Below are 16,058 nucleotides of genomic sequence, written 5' to 3'. Positions count from 1 at the left end.
TTATGAGCAAAACATGATGATTGGTTGATCTGTTTGGATGAATTCGAACACTGCTGAATGCATGTGTTTGAATGCATGTGTGCTGAACACTCGTATGTGTACTATTTTGGTGTTGGTTATGTTTGATAATCTTACATTTTACCTTGTGGAACATACTCTAGCTATTTAAATTGTAAGATTCTTTGGATATTAAAATGTTGTGTGTCTTGATTGTGTCTTCCACACTTTAATCTTCTGAGCAAAACATGATGAGTGGTTGATCTGTTTGGATGGATTCTAACAATGTTGAATATTGTGTGGCCCTGAATAGATTAAGCTCGTTATGGAACCTGCTGGGTGCCCTCCATAAGATCGTCTGCGTCGACTTCGCTTTGACATATTTGTCATTGATCAAGGAAGCCAATCATATTATACTAGGATCTTGGAGTTATTCTCAAGCACTTGCACTGATATTCTACGGATCGAATTTTGTATTAAACCGGTACATATCTAGATCTCATCTTCTTATATATTATTATGCCTTCAACATTTTACATTGTTAGAGCCAGTATATGGACTTAATTATATTATGGATTTACGGTCATAAATATTCAATGTTTGTAGAACAGGATTTTGTGGTCAATTAAGCTTATAAAACTCCAACCATTACTAGCATATTTCTCAAATGCTTAATAGTATATTTTTTTTATTGAAAAGTATTATCATAATATCATATAAACTTATTAGATTTTATAAACTTATCCTAATAGAGAATTGATTGTACGAGACTTAAAAAAATGATAAAATCTTGTCCTAACCACAAAGAGCAGAGGGTGGTATTGTAGCTGTCGAGAGAGTATATATACATAAAAATAAGTCAGCTTGGCTGCTTATATATAGAGAGATAGGTTAATTAGTATGTGTGTGAGTACTAAATTGACTTGTTATTGTGTTCTTTTTGGGTCTAGTTTTGTTTAATTTTTTTGCAGGAGGGTCTAATTAATGATTAGGTTGCGCATTATATGACACTAAAAAATGATTATATATGTTTAGTATGGGAGCATTAATGTATTACACATTACTATAAAGACTGTGCATACAAATTGATTATTATAACTAAACAACTACATTGTTATTATATGTAGCTTAATTATCTAGCTAGCTAGGCTAGAGGAGTCAATTCAAGATTTTCATATTTCTGTCACATGAAAGTCCATCCCCTAGCAGTATCAGATGAGAGATATATTTTCATGCCTGTATGTCCCTAGCACAACTTTACTTGTCTTAAAATATGTGACTAACACAAGTTAGTTACTATTATATATAAATATAATCACACTGTTACATTACCCACCATAAACAGATCAATAGACCAGTGTTTTGGTAGTACAATTTGTATTAATTATACTCTGATTATTCATTTGGTGGCACTTTGTTAGGAATCGAAAGAGCAGAAAAAATTTATACGCAATGTGAATTTACCATATATTTCAGAGCTAGGGCTTATTGTAGAAAAGAATCAGCACATGCTTGCCCTAATCATTGTACACCTTCACAAGAAAAGCAGGTGGATCAAAAGTTCTCTCAAAATATGTCCAAAAGTATGTCTATTATTGTATTATAGATTGCTGTGAGTTTCTAGCAATAAAATCTATAGCTTGAGTACCTTTCATCGATTTACTTCGTATATCAAAATCAGCTCTTTTTTATATCACTTCATTTTTTTTTCTATCTCAGAAATTCATATTCACTGTGAGCCCAACTACACTTGTCACCAACCGCCAAACTTGAGGGATCAAGAGATCTCATTGGACCCGCTTGAAGAATTAGCTATCAATAGCTTTGGGACATCTATGATAAGAAGTTATCAATAGCTTTGGGACATCTATGATGATCAAAAGTTCTTAGGAAGTTGTCATTTTTTTTTTTTTCTGCCGGTCTCCACTCATGCAAAAAAAAAATCAAAATCTATGCCAATTACACACATTAGATTGCGACATTGAGTAGAACAATATTAATTTAGTGTAGAGGAAAATGTACACATAAATACATGGTGCTATAATGGGTGTAATAGATTGAACGAATAGCAACTTTGGTGAACACTCCTGTGTGTGCTTTTGGTGTTGCTTATGTTTGATTGTCCTTAAAATTGCAAGATTAATTCGTGCAACTTTTGGATGTTAAAAGTTGTGTGGCTTGATTGTGTCTTCCACACTTTTCTTCTTCTGAACAAAACATGATGAGGGGTTGATTGTGTGTCTTCCACACTTCTCTTCTTCTGAGCAAATTAAACAATGATAAATTAATGCATGTGTTTTATTTTGGTCTATTTTTTATTGTTGAGCTGAAACTTTGCCGACATTAGTTGTTCTATAATGTCATACATCTCACAACTTAGAATTTTGATCCATTTGTTCTAGCATAGATTAAAACAAAAGAAGAATATAATATGCCTAAACGACAGGCGCCAGTGTGCTGAGACGCTCGCTAACACCCGTACATCTAGGTGCGGAGACATGCAAAAAGGACACTGGAGTCACCATGAACTTGTTAGTCTTAACACTCACAGGTAACTTGTAATGAATTGTGTATGTGCTGTCAAGTTTCTCCCATAGATAAAAAAAATAAATCAACACGAACTGCTTGTTATGTGTGCACATTTTCTGAACTGCTAAACGGTGTTTTGGGAGACGATCGAAGGATATAACTATATTTCGGGGACGAAGGGAGTAACGTTGAAGAGAACCAGAATCAGAAAAAAGTTAACTTGAGTTTCCTCATCTTTTCGTTGAGTTTCAAATCTTGAACCGAAATATCAGGTATAACGCATCCTATTCTTACAAAACCAGGTCACATTGAGTCCCTAGGCATCATTGCTCCCGGTTTTGGCCGACGTGGCAGCTAAGTTAGTGTGGGACCCATGTGGGCCCCATATGTTAGCAACCCAATCCTTTCCCCTCTCTTCCCATCTTAATCCACCTCTAGCTCAGCCGGCAATGGGCACACGGGCTAGACACGCTTGGCACGACGGACGCCGCACCGCTATGTTGTCGGCAATCTCGTCGAACTCGGTGGCGTTGACAAGGGGGAGATGGTGAGGCAACTCCCAAAGTCCCAGTTGCCTCAATGCCACTATGTATCGGAAATCTCGTTGGTGGTCGAGTTGGAGGTGGATTGAGATAGGAAGAGAGGGGACAGAAGATTGGGCTGTTGATGTGTGGGTCCCACATCAACTCAGCCGTCACGTCAGCAAAAACCAGTAGCAATACTGCCTTGGGACCCAATGTGACCTGATTTTGCAAGATTAGTGATGCTATATCAGGTATTCCGGTGCAGTGACAATTTTAAAACTCGACGACAAGATGAGAGACCCCAACTGAACTTTTCCCACCAGAATTACATGTGAAACTCACCAAGGATCCCGATCCGGGCTAGCCCAAAACATGCGGCCTAGTAGCCTTAGTTACCTGGTGGAAAAAGTACACCGAAGGTCCCTCAACTTGTCATCGAATTACAAAATCGTCCCCCAACCGTAAAACCAGATACAACGCATCCCCTAACTTACAAAACTAGTGCAAACTAGGTCCTTCGGCGGTTTTGACTAAAGTGGCAGCCCACTCAGCGTGGGACCCACATTTCAGCCTCTACTTGCCCTCCCTTCTCCACCTCTCTTCCTCCCCCCCCCCTTTTCACACTCCACAGGTGACGAGAGCAGCTGGGTACGGTACGGTGGGCGCGAGCGGCAGGGCAGCAGCTGGGCACGGCGAACGGCCGGCGTGAAAGAACTGGGCGGCGGCAATGGGGGAGTAGCTGCACGGCACCGGCGGGGAAGGAGCTAGGCGGCGCCGGCGACAGGCGACGTGGGGACACGGGAGAAGGGGCGACATGGGAGAAGGGACCACGCGGCGGCGGTGGTATCGGCGGGCTAGCTTGGTGGGCGCGGATGTGGACTTGGTAGACTCAGAGCCCCGGCCTGCTTCCGCTCCGCCTCCTCCCTCTCCCTGCGTGCTCGCCGGCATCCTCTTCACCGCCGCTGCTGCTCCAAGTCCTTCTTGCGTGGCGCTGCGAGCTGGCGGCGTCGCGCCTACGCGTCATGCTCTGGGACGGCGCCCGCTGGGTCTAGCCGACGACCGCCACCGCCAATGCCAAGCTCCTCTTCGTCGGCCGCCGCTTCTAGAGATCTCTCCCCGCTCGTCCTCGTCAGCGAGCGCCACCGCTGCCAACGAGGGCCACCGCCACCAGGTTTAGGAGGATGCACGGGCGACTGCTAGAGTCGCCTCCTGTTGAGCAAAGCGGAGAACGAGACGAGGCGAGGCGAGGGCGAGGAAGAGGCCGTCCCCGGTGGCGCCGCTACCGTGCCCGTCTCCAGCTCCTCTCCTCTCCCCGCCCATCGTCAGACCAACCCCGCTCCTTCCCCGCCGCCCGCGTTGCCGACCACCGCCTGTCGCGCCAGCCCTCCTCTCAGCTGCTCTCCTCCATCGCCGACCGCCGACCGCCACCCGTCGCACCGGCCCTCCTCTCCGCCACGCTTCCCCCTGCCGGCCACCAGCCGTGCCCACTGCGCCGTGCCGGCCCTCCTCCCATGTCGGCCGCTGAACGCGCCCGCCGCACTCGCCGTGCTAGACCTCCTCCGCCGCCAGCCGCCGGCGCGCCTGCCGTGCCGGCCCTCCTCCCCTACCGGCTATTGGTCGTGCTCCTCGAGACAGAAAAGTGAGAGAGAGGAAGGGAGAGGAGAGAAAAAAGAGAGTGTGCTGACGTGCCGACCTGACATTTGGGGCCCATGCGGGTCCCACGCTGACTCAGCCGCCACGTTGGACAAAATCAAGGTCAAAACCACCCGAGGACCTAAAGTGAACGGTTTTGTGAGTTAAGGGATGTCATATATCTGTTTTTGTGGTTGGAGGACGATTTTGTAACTCGATGACAAGTTAGGGACCTTCGGTGTAATTTTTCCTTACCTGGTGGGCAAAGGCGACTTCGCGAAAAAAAATACTGGGCTTTACTTATTAGAGGCTCGGCCCATGCTCAGAGTAAGGCCTACTCCCACTGGCCCACGACAACACTCATCTCTCCCCTCGCGACTCATCGCGTTGGCGGCCGCCGGACCTAGCTCGCCGCCGGCCGATTTCGCAGCGGCCACCGTCGCCGCCGCCGCCCATTTCCTCCTCCTCCTTCCTTCCGCCCTGTGTACGGTTCCTCCGGTATTAGCGTTGCGCCACCGTCGCCGCCTCCTGCACCGAGAACATCGCGAAACCCTATCTCCTCCCTCGGTCGTCGAGCGCTCGTCCTCCGCCGATTGCCCTCCTCGCCGTGAAAAGACGCCGGGACCTCCTGTGTGACTGTGCCCTCAAACCTACGGTTTCCCCCCCGCAGTGGCCTTCACCGATCAATCGATCCCTCTCCCTCCCGCACGGTCGCACGGAGGAGGTAAATTACTTTTTTTTTCCTTATCTTATATCTCGTGGAACTATTAAATGGAGTACTAGATTGTTTTAATGGGCAAGTGAGCATCCAATTATTTTTTGTCAGCATAAATTGGGGGACTGCTAGAGTGCTAGTTGTTCATACTTCATACCAAGCAAATCCTTGAGATTAGAAGCCCAAGAATGCAGACGCATGATTAACAATGCCATTCATTTAGATTTCATTAACTACAATAAAATATAATGGATCCCAAAGTGGCTACCATTAGTATGTTAGTAACAGTCTAGTTTAGAACAGACATTGAGCTCCTCCTGTTTCACCCTACATTGAGCTATCAAGTTTCTTTTATAAGTGAGGTATAAGATTTTTTTTTTTTTGTCTAAGCTCAATTCTGCTGTATAATTTTATTTGGACTTGAGGTCACTAGAGTATTTTACTTGTTCGTGTACCATTAGATATGAGTCACCCTTCTTACGTCCGAAAAATATGAGACGCCTCTCTCTTTTCAGGTATGTCCCAGCAATTAGACACATCTTCATGTTCAGATGATTCCGAAGATAACATCATCGACCCAGCCAGCATATACACTATAGAAGAATTCATTTCTGAGCAAAGCATCATGGACAATTTGCTTGAACGGATCACTGTGAAAATTCAGGCCAAGATTGAAGCTCGGAAGGCTGGTACATCTCACCATCCAAGGGGTGAACGGAAATCTTTAAACAGGAATCATGAAGGGGGCCATCAACGACTTGTGAAAGATTACTTCTCTCAAGATCCAATCTACAGTGATAAACAGTTCCGTGCAAGGTACCGGATGAGAAAACCCATTTTTCTGCGTATCGTCCATGCCTTAGGTGAGTGGTCTCCCTATTTCACCAACAGGAGAGATGCCTCCAGTCGTCAAGGGCTCTCACCTTTGCAAAAATGCACAGCAGCCATTCATATATTAGCATGTGGTTCCCTCGGTGATGCCAATGAAAAATACGTAGAAATTGGTAAGAGCACAGAACTAGAGTGTTTGGAGCGGTTTGTGGAAGGGGTGATCGACAATTTTGGTGAAGAATATTTGCGAAGCCCCACTAGTGAGGATATGCAACATATACTACAAGTGAATGAGGCACGGGGCTTCCCTGGCATGTTAGGAAGTATTGGTTGTATGCGTTGGGAGTGGAAAAATTGCCCAGTTAAATGGAAGTGTCACCTTACTCATACCGATCATGGTGCTGCTACGATGATTCTTGAAGCAATTGCTTCACATGACCGCTGGATATGGCATGCTTTCTTTGGTGTCATTGGGTCCAACAATGAGATGAAAATTCTCAGTCAACCACAGTTGTTCACCGAGGTGTTGAAAGGCCAAGATACTCAGGTGCAATTCTTTGTCAACAGGAAGCAATACAATACGGGTTACTATCTTGCTGATAAAACACACCCAGAAGGCAATGTCTTCATTAAAACAGTATTCCTCCCTCAGAGCGAAAAGGATCGATTATTTGCACGGCATCAAGAAGGAGCAAGGAAGGACGTCCAAGAAGCATTCCAACTTCTACAGTCTCGTTTTGCCATTGTGCGTGGTCCAACTCGTTTCTTTCAACAAGAGGTTCTTGCAAAAATCATGCAAGCTTGCATTATACTTCACAACATGACAATTGAGGATGAGAAAGATATGGCAAGTGCTTGTTTTGACTCAGATGAAATTTCAGGGACATTGGCTGTTATTTTATCAGACATCGACACTGTGCCTGCTGATTCTTTTACTGAAGTGCTACAGAGAAATGCTTCTGTTTCTGCTCCACCGACACATACACGACTTAGAAGGGACTTAATGGAGCATATTTGGAAGCGATTTGGTCCATTTGGCAACCAGTAAAACAATTAATCCTAGTGTGGTAAGTCACACTGTCATGTTAGTCTTCTCCTGCAATATTAGACTTATAACTTTGTTTAAATTTTTGATACATTTGACTTTGTTTCTAATTATCTGTAATAAATATTTGAGTATTGCCGTCCATTGACATTTAAAATATATTCCATTATTAAATATATTATGAAATCATTCGAGATTGTTTTTCCTCAACCATGGATGTTCAGGTTTGATTTGTGCTGAAGAAAACCAAAATTAATTCTTTACCTCATTTGTTTCTGTTTACACAATTTTGTCCTAGATGTAAGCCAAATAATTAGAGAAAACCCAAAGTCAGTGAAGGTCAAGGCTATCTGGCTTTAACTACCACCAAACAGCTGTCAGCATAAATTGCTACATTTTCAGAATAATATTTTAAAGTTGCTCCCAACAAATCCTAGGTTTTCAACAGAAGGGAGCTAACACTGTGCATAGTATGCTCTACTATTTCATAGTATGAAGTTATGGTGTTCTGCAACATGGAAGTAGTAGTTACTTTTAAGTTCTAACGGTTGTTTCTTTTGTTGATTTATGCAGTCCTCAATCTAGACTGGAAGTTGCTGATTTCTTAAAGTTAGCTCTTCGATACAGCTCCCTACAGCGAGTTAATCATGGTCATCTCTTAGACAGTACAATTTCAGTGTTTATAAGTGTTGAGTTTTCCTAAAGGTCCTCACATGCTCTTTCAGAATTTCAATATTTAGACATATCTCATAGCTAGAGCAATTAAAAATCGAACCATATGCTAACTTGCTTGGGGAAATCTATCATAGTCTGTTATACTGACTACTGAGGTTGTGTTTTATTCATTTTCAGATATATTATCAGGGAGTGCTTAGGCAGGCTTTTCGTATGCACCTTTTGAAGTACTGTAGGCGAACAAGTTGGGAATTTTCAGCAGAATTTTATTGTTCATAAGAGCAATCTCAAGCAGGAGTTCCATTGGATTACCTGGGGACTGGGGTAGTAGATTTCCAACATAATAACTAGTGATGTGCTTCTACTGTTTCTTTTGTCTAAGATGCCAACTATGGATACGTTGGTTATTTTGTAAAAATAGCATTTGGACTTCTGGAGCATATTACTTGGTACTATGAATTATGATGACACTTGCAGAGTTTCAGTCCATATCGCGACCATGATTGACGCCTTCAAGGGTGCGAAAACGTCCTGTTTTGTGTGAACTTCTCCAAGTTTAATATGGCTTTGTGCCCACATACCTGATTTGATTGGTCCTAAAAGAGGATGCTAGATCAGATTTAACATTTTTAATCGCATTCCTATACTCATAATTCTTAGTCTGGAAGCGGGAGGACCCCACATGCCAGCCCGAGAGTCTACCAAATGAATTGATCTTTTTTTTTCAATAACAATGTAAATCAACTAAGTATATTCGCGGATCTGGGCCACGATAAGGGTTTACAAAACCGTACGGTAATATTTTCAGTTTTTGAAACCACTGTATACCTCGCGATAACCGTACTGTTACCACGGTAACCGCCAAACTGTGGGGTGGCGGTAACCCCACCCCCGCCACCCCAAATGGTTTGGTAAACCCTAGCCATGGTAGGGGTAACTTCCAGTATGGTTTGAGGAAATTTGTTTGAATTGAAATTTATAAAAAAAGTAATGAAAAAATTAAAAAAAAACTACAAGTAATAATATAACGGGGATACTATTTTCCTCATGGGCCGGCGGCCTAGGCCATACTGGGCCGTCTGGATTAATGGGCCCGAGGGTAGTAGGTTTGCTTGCTCCCCCCCCCCCCCCCCCCCCCCACACACACACACACACACACACACACATATAAAGCAAGTAGGGTTCCCGTCTCGCTCGCCTCCTCGATCGTCTTCTCCACCTGCGCCGCCGCAGCCTCCTCAACTCAACTCTCTTCGGCAGCGAGCAGCAACGCCTTCCACCATGGTGAGTTCTTCTCCTCTCCTCTCTTCCCCGCCGCGATGGCTACGCCTGGCTTGCGGCGGATGCGCGGTGGCGGTGCGATTGACCCCGTTGTTGTTTGGTTTGTGGTGTTGCTGTACCCTCGCAGCCGAAGCAGATCCACGAGATCAAGGACTTCCTCCTGACGGCGAGGAGGAAGGACGCGAGGTCGGTGCGGATCAAGAGGACCAAGGACGCCGTCAAGTTCAAGGTGCGCTGCTCCAAGTACCTCTACACCCTCTGCGTCTTCGACGCCGACAAGGCCAACAAGCTCAAGCAGTCGCTCCCCCCAGGTCCGTATTCCATTATCCACTGCCTGTGTATTCTCTTTAAGTAAGGAAACGTCGCTGCTGTGTGCGAAATCATGTGTTTTGTTGGAACGAATCGTTAAATCTTTTCATGCTTTACGATTTAAAAAGGCTGGCTGAGAATGTGGTATGGAATGGTTATGCATGTTCTTTTGTGGATTCAATTTGAACTGGCATGCTGATCAGGTGGAGTTGTTGATAAATTGGCCTTCCATTTAGTCTGGAAATCGCATTGTGTGTAATGATACCCAACTAATGTCTCTCGAGATAGTCATGGAAATCTTGCTGTAGGATACTGGCAAGTCTGGAACTTGTCCCGGGATGAGATTGCGCGGTTGCAATCATCTTCCTCTCTGTATAGCTTTTAATTGTCATTTCCATGTATTCATGTCAGTATAAATGTCACGGTGCATAAGTAAAGCCATATATATGACAATTTTTTGGCAGAGTAGAAAATGTCATTTACCTCGTCTTTGGAAAACCAACAAAAGTAATTACAGCACTGGGCATACCAGTTCTGTTTCAGATCAAATATGCTACGAAACAACCTACTAAGCAAGGACATCATAGTTGTCTATCTGGTCCAGCAGACAAAGCCAGCACCAACTAAGGTTTTGTATATTTTTCCAAAAAATGATGTAGCCTACAAGACCAGCTAATTTCATGCTTTCCAGATATCCTTGGATCATAAGCTGTTCATCCAGAAATTATACACGTTTTGCACTATGTATCTATGCATTACTGTTCTGCTGTTCATTCAGTACAAAATTTCTTTTTTGTTCAATTGATCATCATTGCTAACTCAATGATTGTCAATTTCTTTCTTCAGGTTTGACTGTCCAGGAGGTTTAAGCATCAAAGCCAGACCATGCTGTTTGTAGCAGCAGGAATGCTTGCTCCCGTTCGCATTAGTAGCTATTAGATGCTGAGATTTTATCTGTCTTATTTTGAATGTAACACCCAAAGTTTATGTGCTGAACCTTCGAGTCAGGTTGCGATGTTACTCCTTTCTGGAGATAGCTACCAGTCGTACTGTCCCTAAACACACTGAATTTTGCTCCATTTCTCCCAAATTGCTGGAGTGTTTCATATTTGCTCTGGAGTGTTTCGTATTTGTTTTGAACTCTGGATTGTTGCCTCTTGAGATTGTGTTGACACAGCGACACGTGAGAGAGCAGGAACACAGTGACACGTGAGAGGAGGAACGGATTTGTGTGGTATTGCTGGAATCTGTTCGGCTTGCAGGTTCTTGAACATCTCGATTCTTCAATTGGAATATCTGCTGTTTTGGTTCATGTGCTATTCATTTCAGCTTTTATGAAATGCGAGCAACCAAGACCTTGACCAGCACCAAAAATTCATCTATTTCAACTTTACCAAAATTTAGCAGTAAACTAAATGTAGCCATTTTTTTGGCAACTTTACAAAAATTTGGTAATTTTGAAAATGGCATCAAAGTTACATTGCTTTATAATTTTAGTCGGTAGCGCTTTATTGTCGAAAGAACCTATCAAACTACCAAACGGAATTTAAAATGGTCTTTAAGGGCTGATTTGGTTTTGTGGCCTAACTTGACTTTACTAACTTTTGAAAATACCAAATACTACCTTCATATTTTAATGTATAACGCCGTTCACTTTTTGTCCAACGTTTGACCATTCATCTTATTCAAAAAATTTATGTAATTATCAATTATTTTATTATGACTTGATTCGTCATCAAATATTCTTTAAACATAACATAAATATTTTCATATTTGCACAAAAATTTTTAATAAAACGAATGGTTAAACGTTGGTCGAAAAGTCAACGGTGTCATATATTAAAATATGGAGGGAGTAGCAAGTTTTAGTATGGTTAATCTTGGCAAGGCAAAGTTGTGTTTGGGTGAGAGCCAAAATATCCTAAGTTAACTAGTGAAATGGCCTTTTTTTTAGGCTTGACAAAATTTGGCTTCAAATCAAGTACACACTAAGGGCATGTTCAGATTGTAGCCAATAAACAAACCTTATCAAATTTTGGCAATACCAAAATTTTGGCAAGTTGGTAATATTATGAAAATTTTGACATGATTTCTTATATATTTACCAAAATTTGGCAACTAACTAAACGTAGACACATTATTGACAACTTTACCAAAAAAAAATAATATAGTTGAAAATGACATCAATCTAAACAGCCTCTAATCATAAATTGATAAATATTAGTAAGGTCAATTTAGCCTAAATTGATAAATATTGGTAAGGTCAATTTAGCCTGCAAACCAAACCAGCTCTAAAATTAAAATTGATCTTTGACTATTGTTTTTTTAAACTAAATTTAAGGTTTTACAAAACCTTAATAAGTCCTGAAGGTTGTTCTTGGACCCGTATCAGATATTTTTCTCTTACATTTTTTTGGCAATTATATTGGTATTACTGATTAATCTCCACCGTCCGATCCTTATCATCCCCTTCCCGGCTACCCCCCATCATCCCCTTCGCCACTCGCTCGCTTCTACTCCCGCCTCGCCTCCTCCGCCCCGCTCCGCTCGCCGGCGAGCCGCCGCCGCCGCCGCCCCAGCCCCACACCCTCGTCGGCGCGTCGCCTACCGGTGGCCATCTTCGCCCACTCCCGCTCCTTGTCCTGTAGCTGAAGTGCGGCAATGATTGACTGCCCGCGGCTGCTCCTGGCGGCCGCGCGCGCCTCTCCGTACCCCAGCTCCGCCGCTCACCGGAGGGTCTGCACTGCCGGAGTCCCTCCCGTACCCGTTTATTGCCGTGTCAGCCGCCGCCGCAGGTCCTCCGTTCCTGGTGAGCTTCAGTTCTTACTTGCCTTGTACTCGTTCAAGTTTTGCAGGATTTTAGGGTTTGTTTTTTCTGTTGCGAATTGCGATTAAACTGCTTGTACCGTACTTGATGTTAGCTAGTACGCATAATGCAAAGTTTTGTAATGTGTGCGAACTCGACAATTGGAACAGATGCTAGCTTGAATAGGGAAAAATGGTTTTATTTTATGCTTTAGTTTTCTTATCCTCTGGATGAAACATTGACAGACTTGGGTCAACACAGTGCAATCTGCATCCTCTGGGTCAGGAGGCCAATCGAGCGTTGCAGAAAGTTCGGAGGCTACCGAATGGGCCATGCAGGGTAACTAATTTCCCCACATTCTCAAATCAGGATAGCAGATCGTGTTTCTTTCGGTCCATGAGACCATGAATGCCAGGGTTTTGATCCTTATGCTTAGAAGTTGGTGACAGATTTCTATGCTTTGCGGAAGGATGTCGAGCTGGCTCTAGCGCGTGTCGGTGAAGTCAGGCAGTCTGCTGGTTTGGATCAGCTTGAGGAGGAAATCGCTTCGCTCGAGAAGAAATCTGCAGATAGTTCCTTGTGGGATGATCCTTCCAAGGCACAAGAGATACTTGTTGCTCTGACAGAGGTCAAAGATAGAGTCAAGCTTCTCAACGATTTGAAGTCGCAGGTTTAACCAACTCGATATTCTTCTCCACCCATACTAGAGATGATACAGAATGATGTAGAATTCTAATTGTTATTATACTATAGCTATATATATTGAAATGATTGTTTAATACCTCCTATAGTAAATTAGTAATTCTCATTATTATAATGTGGATTTGCCGCGTTCATAAATGATAGGATACAAGTAATGGTAACTAATAATAATGTGTACCTCCCTCCGTCCCAATAAAACCCAACCTAGGTGGAGGTTTGACACCGCCTGTCCAAATTCGTTGTCTTACGTGATGTCTAATCCACCTAGGTTGTTTTTTTTTTGGTTGGGGGGGAGGGGGGGGGGGGGGGCGGAGGAAGTACAGATTTGCTGCGTATATCCATAATACAGTTGAGAATCGACAGAAGCTGTCCATTTTGGTTGAAGAACATGACTTCTGGAATTAATTGGTTACCAACACTAGTTCTTGGCTTCTTGCTTGTGGCCTTTCCATTGTTATTTACAGGTTGAAGAAGCTGAGACCATTGTGAAGCTCACTGAGGAGTTAGATTCTATAGATACTGGCCTTCTTGAAGAAGCCTCAAAGATCATAAAGGCATTAAACAAAGCACTAGATAACTTTGAGATGACTCAGCTTCTTTCTGGACCTTATGACAAGGAAGGTGCTGTGATTAATATTACTGCAGGTGCTGGTGGCACCGATGCCCAGGTATGCTTTCACTAATTCTCATGCTTCCTTCTTAGCTCACAATGTATGAAAGATGTTTTTTGTCTTAGTTTTCTAGGATCTTATGACTTGTTCATTTAGTCTTGTTGCGCTAGTAGAAAAGTTAGCTTTTATTATTGCCGATATTATACTTCTAGTACCAAATATGTACCATTATCATAACTTTTTCATACATGTCCTATTTCTATCTGTTACTATAAAAGATGACCTTGAGACCCCGAATAAACATCAGCTAGAAAACTAGTGCACATGTGAATGTATGGTATGATAATGACCTTCTTGATGATTATAAATCCATACTGTCCATAACTGGATTTCCAGGTGTCAGGATTTATCGCGTACTTTATATATGTAGTAGTATATATAATTCTAAAGATGTGCACTTCAACTTACATTATCTCATATAAGAATGGCGATAGATGATGTTTCGTGTTTTTCTGGAGAAAAAAAAATATTGTAGATGAGCAAATTGTGATTATAATTTTTTTAATGGCTTAAATTTGTAGGATTGGGCTGACATGTTACTGAGGATGTATGTTAGGTGGGGAGAGAAGCAGCGGTACAAGACAAGAGTGGTTGAGAAATCCCCTGGTGAAGAAGCTGGAATAAAATCAGCTACAATTGAATTAGAAGGAAGATATGCCTATGGGTATCTCTCTGGGGAGAAAGGGACACACAGAATTGTTCGTCAGTCCCCATTCAATGCTAAAGGGCTTAGGCAGGTATGTGTAGGTTTTCAGTTCCTCTTTCGCGATTGATATACATATTCTCGCAAGTTTGAAAAGAAAATACATCTACTCTATTTATGCTCAATTTTCTGTTAAATGTGTTAATTTCTTTAGACAAGCTTTGCTGGTGTTGAAGTAATGCCTCTACTGCCAGAAGAGTCCATGGATGTAGAAATACCCGAAGAGGATCTGGAGATAAGCTTCACTAGAGCAGGCGGCAAAGGAGGCCAGAATGTGAACAAGGTGGAGACGGCTGTTCGCATGGTCCATATTCCCACGGGCATCGCTGTTCGTTGCACAGGTTTGTACTCAAAGATGGTCAATGCAGCTTGCATGATGTGTCATATCTTTGTTACGGCTGTGAATCTGAATATCTGGTAATCATTGGCTCCATGCCTTCACATATGTTGCATAAATAGGTAGTTTTGTCATGTTTGGGTAAGACCCCCAATCTTAGTTTGATATGATGTGGTCATCAAAAGACCCAAAAAAGAAAAAATGAAATTGGTAATCGTTGAAGTAAAGTAAAGAACTGAGCAAGACATCCTCCAAATGATCAAAACCACCTAATCCCTCGTTGTGACCATAGTTAAATGTGTAGCTAAATTCAGTTTTATCACATAAACACCATGACTTAACTCTGTACCTGAGAATTTGCCATTGAAATGTATTTGCAATTTTGCATCAAGAACTGTAACTACACGAGTAGATATTCCCATATTTTCCTTGCAAAACCTTGCAGAGGAGAGGAGCCAGTTGGCCAACAAGATAAAGGCCCTGAGCCGGCTGAAGGCGAAGCTGCTGGTGATCGCCGAGGAGCAGCGCGCGTCGGAGATCAAGCAGATCCGCGGCGACGCGGTGAAGGCGGAGTGGGGGCAGCAGATCCGCAACTACGTCTTCCACCCCTACAAGCTCGTCAAGGACGTCCGCACCGCCTGCGAGACGTCGGACATCACCGGCGTCATGGACGGCGAGCTGGACACCTTCATCAGAGCCTATCTCAAGTACAAGCTCTCTGCCGCTGCTGAGGAGCAAAGCGTCAAGTGACAGATTTGCATCCAGTGTCCGATGCAACAAGCCAACAACCAATGCTTGTGCTATAGGCGCAGAATTTTGACGCAGAGCAAGAACCCCATCACGTAGTAAGATTGTAAGAATAGCCTGGAATTAACCGTGTGCTTGTGCTATAGGTGCAGAATTCGTTTTGCTTCTCAACTAAGCACCCAAAATTTATTTTGGGGCTTCATGTATTAGTGGATATATTAATTTCATTTCTACCCAATATATATAAGCCTCTCACCTGCCTGACGCTCTGATGCCATTTCTCATTGCAAACCTAGAGTCAGGCTTCAGGCAGCGGTCCATGCTCATTAAATTGCAAACTCGGCAAGTCAGCATCAACTTCAAAAAGGTTACTCTACAGATTGAATGCTTTGGAACCATTTGAACCTCTCTCTCTCTCTCTCTCTCTCTCTCTCTCTCTCTCTCTCTCTCTCTCTCTCTCTCCCATGTAGAACAGAGCATAGAAAGATAAGATCCTAATTTTACAGGATCAATACTTGAGGAGACTTACGCATAAAGCTACATTCAGTTCAATTG

General features: G+C 43.1%; 2 protein-coding genes across 5 annotated transcripts; both read left to right on the top strand.

The window, feature by feature from the left end:
- Positions 1-5,025: 5,025 nt before the first annotated feature.
- LOC127778442 (uncharacterized) lies at positions 5,026-8,437 on the top strand. 4 transcript variants are annotated; one of them, XM_052305047.1, is made up of 5 exons: positions 5,026-5,406; positions 5,913-6,973; positions 7,110-7,295; positions 7,847-7,978; positions 8,126-8,437. In XM_052305047.1, exons 2-3 carry the CDS (start codon positions 5,915-5,917, stop codon positions 7,230-7,232), a joined length of 1,182 nt encoding a protein of 393 aa, XP_052161007.1. In that variant the 5' UTR covers positions 5,026-5,406; positions 5,913-5,914; the 3' UTR covers positions 7,233-7,295; positions 7,847-7,978; positions 8,126-8,437. The 4 variants fall into 4 exon arrangements, with proteins under 4 accessions (XP_052161007.1, XP_052161006.1, XP_052161005.1 ...); XM_052305046.1 differs by having other exon boundaries at positions 5,913-7,006; XM_052305045.1 differs by having other exon boundaries at positions 5,913-7,295; positions 7,847-7,923.
- A 3,585-nt stretch (positions 8,438-12,022) lies between these two features.
- LOC127779523 (peptide chain release factor PrfB1, chloroplastic) lies at positions 12,023-15,764 on the top strand. Its single transcript, XM_052306327.1, has 7 exons — positions 12,023-12,346; positions 12,605-12,682; positions 12,793-13,013; positions 13,510-13,713; positions 14,238-14,453; positions 14,574-14,760; positions 15,202-15,764. The coding sequence occupies exons 1-7, from the start codon at positions 12,199-12,201 to the stop codon at positions 15,504-15,506; spliced, it is 1,359 nt and encodes a 452-aa protein (XP_052162287.1). The 5' UTR covers positions 12,023-12,198; the 3' UTR covers positions 15,507-15,764.
- Positions 15,765-16,058: the final 294 nt, after the last annotated feature.

This window comes from Oryza glaberrima, chromosome 7 (assembly GCF_000147395.1).
Source record: "Oryza glaberrima chromosome 7, OglaRS2, whole genome shotgun sequence".
In the NCBI taxonomy this organism is placed as follows: domain Eukaryota; kingdom Viridiplantae; phylum Streptophyta; class Magnoliopsida; order Poales; family Poaceae; genus Oryza; species Oryza glaberrima.
Note: the sequence above shows the minus strand (reverse complement) of the source record. Positions and strands in the feature narration are given on the sequence as shown.

What these genes read in the sequence shown, in the direction of transcription:
- LOC127778442 (XM_052305045.1), top strand. Translation starts at nt 5,915, where the DNA reads ATGTCCCAGCAATTAGACACATCTTCATGTTCAGATGATTCCGAAGAT.
- LOC127779523 (XM_052306327.1), top strand. Translation starts at nt 12,199, where the DNA reads ATGATTGACTGCCCGCGGCTGCTCCTGGCGGCCGCGCGCGCCTCTCCG. An exon ending in TACCGAATGGGCCATGCAGG is followed by an intron (nt 12,683 to 12,792) that starts GTAACTAATTTC and finishes AGTTGGTGACAG; the next exon opens with ATTTCTATGCTTTGCGGAAG. An exon ending in ATGCTAAAGGGCTTAGGCAG is followed by an intron (nt 14,454 to 14,573) that starts GTATGTGTAGGT and finishes TAATTTCTTTAG; the next exon opens with ACAAGCTTTGCTGGTGTTGA.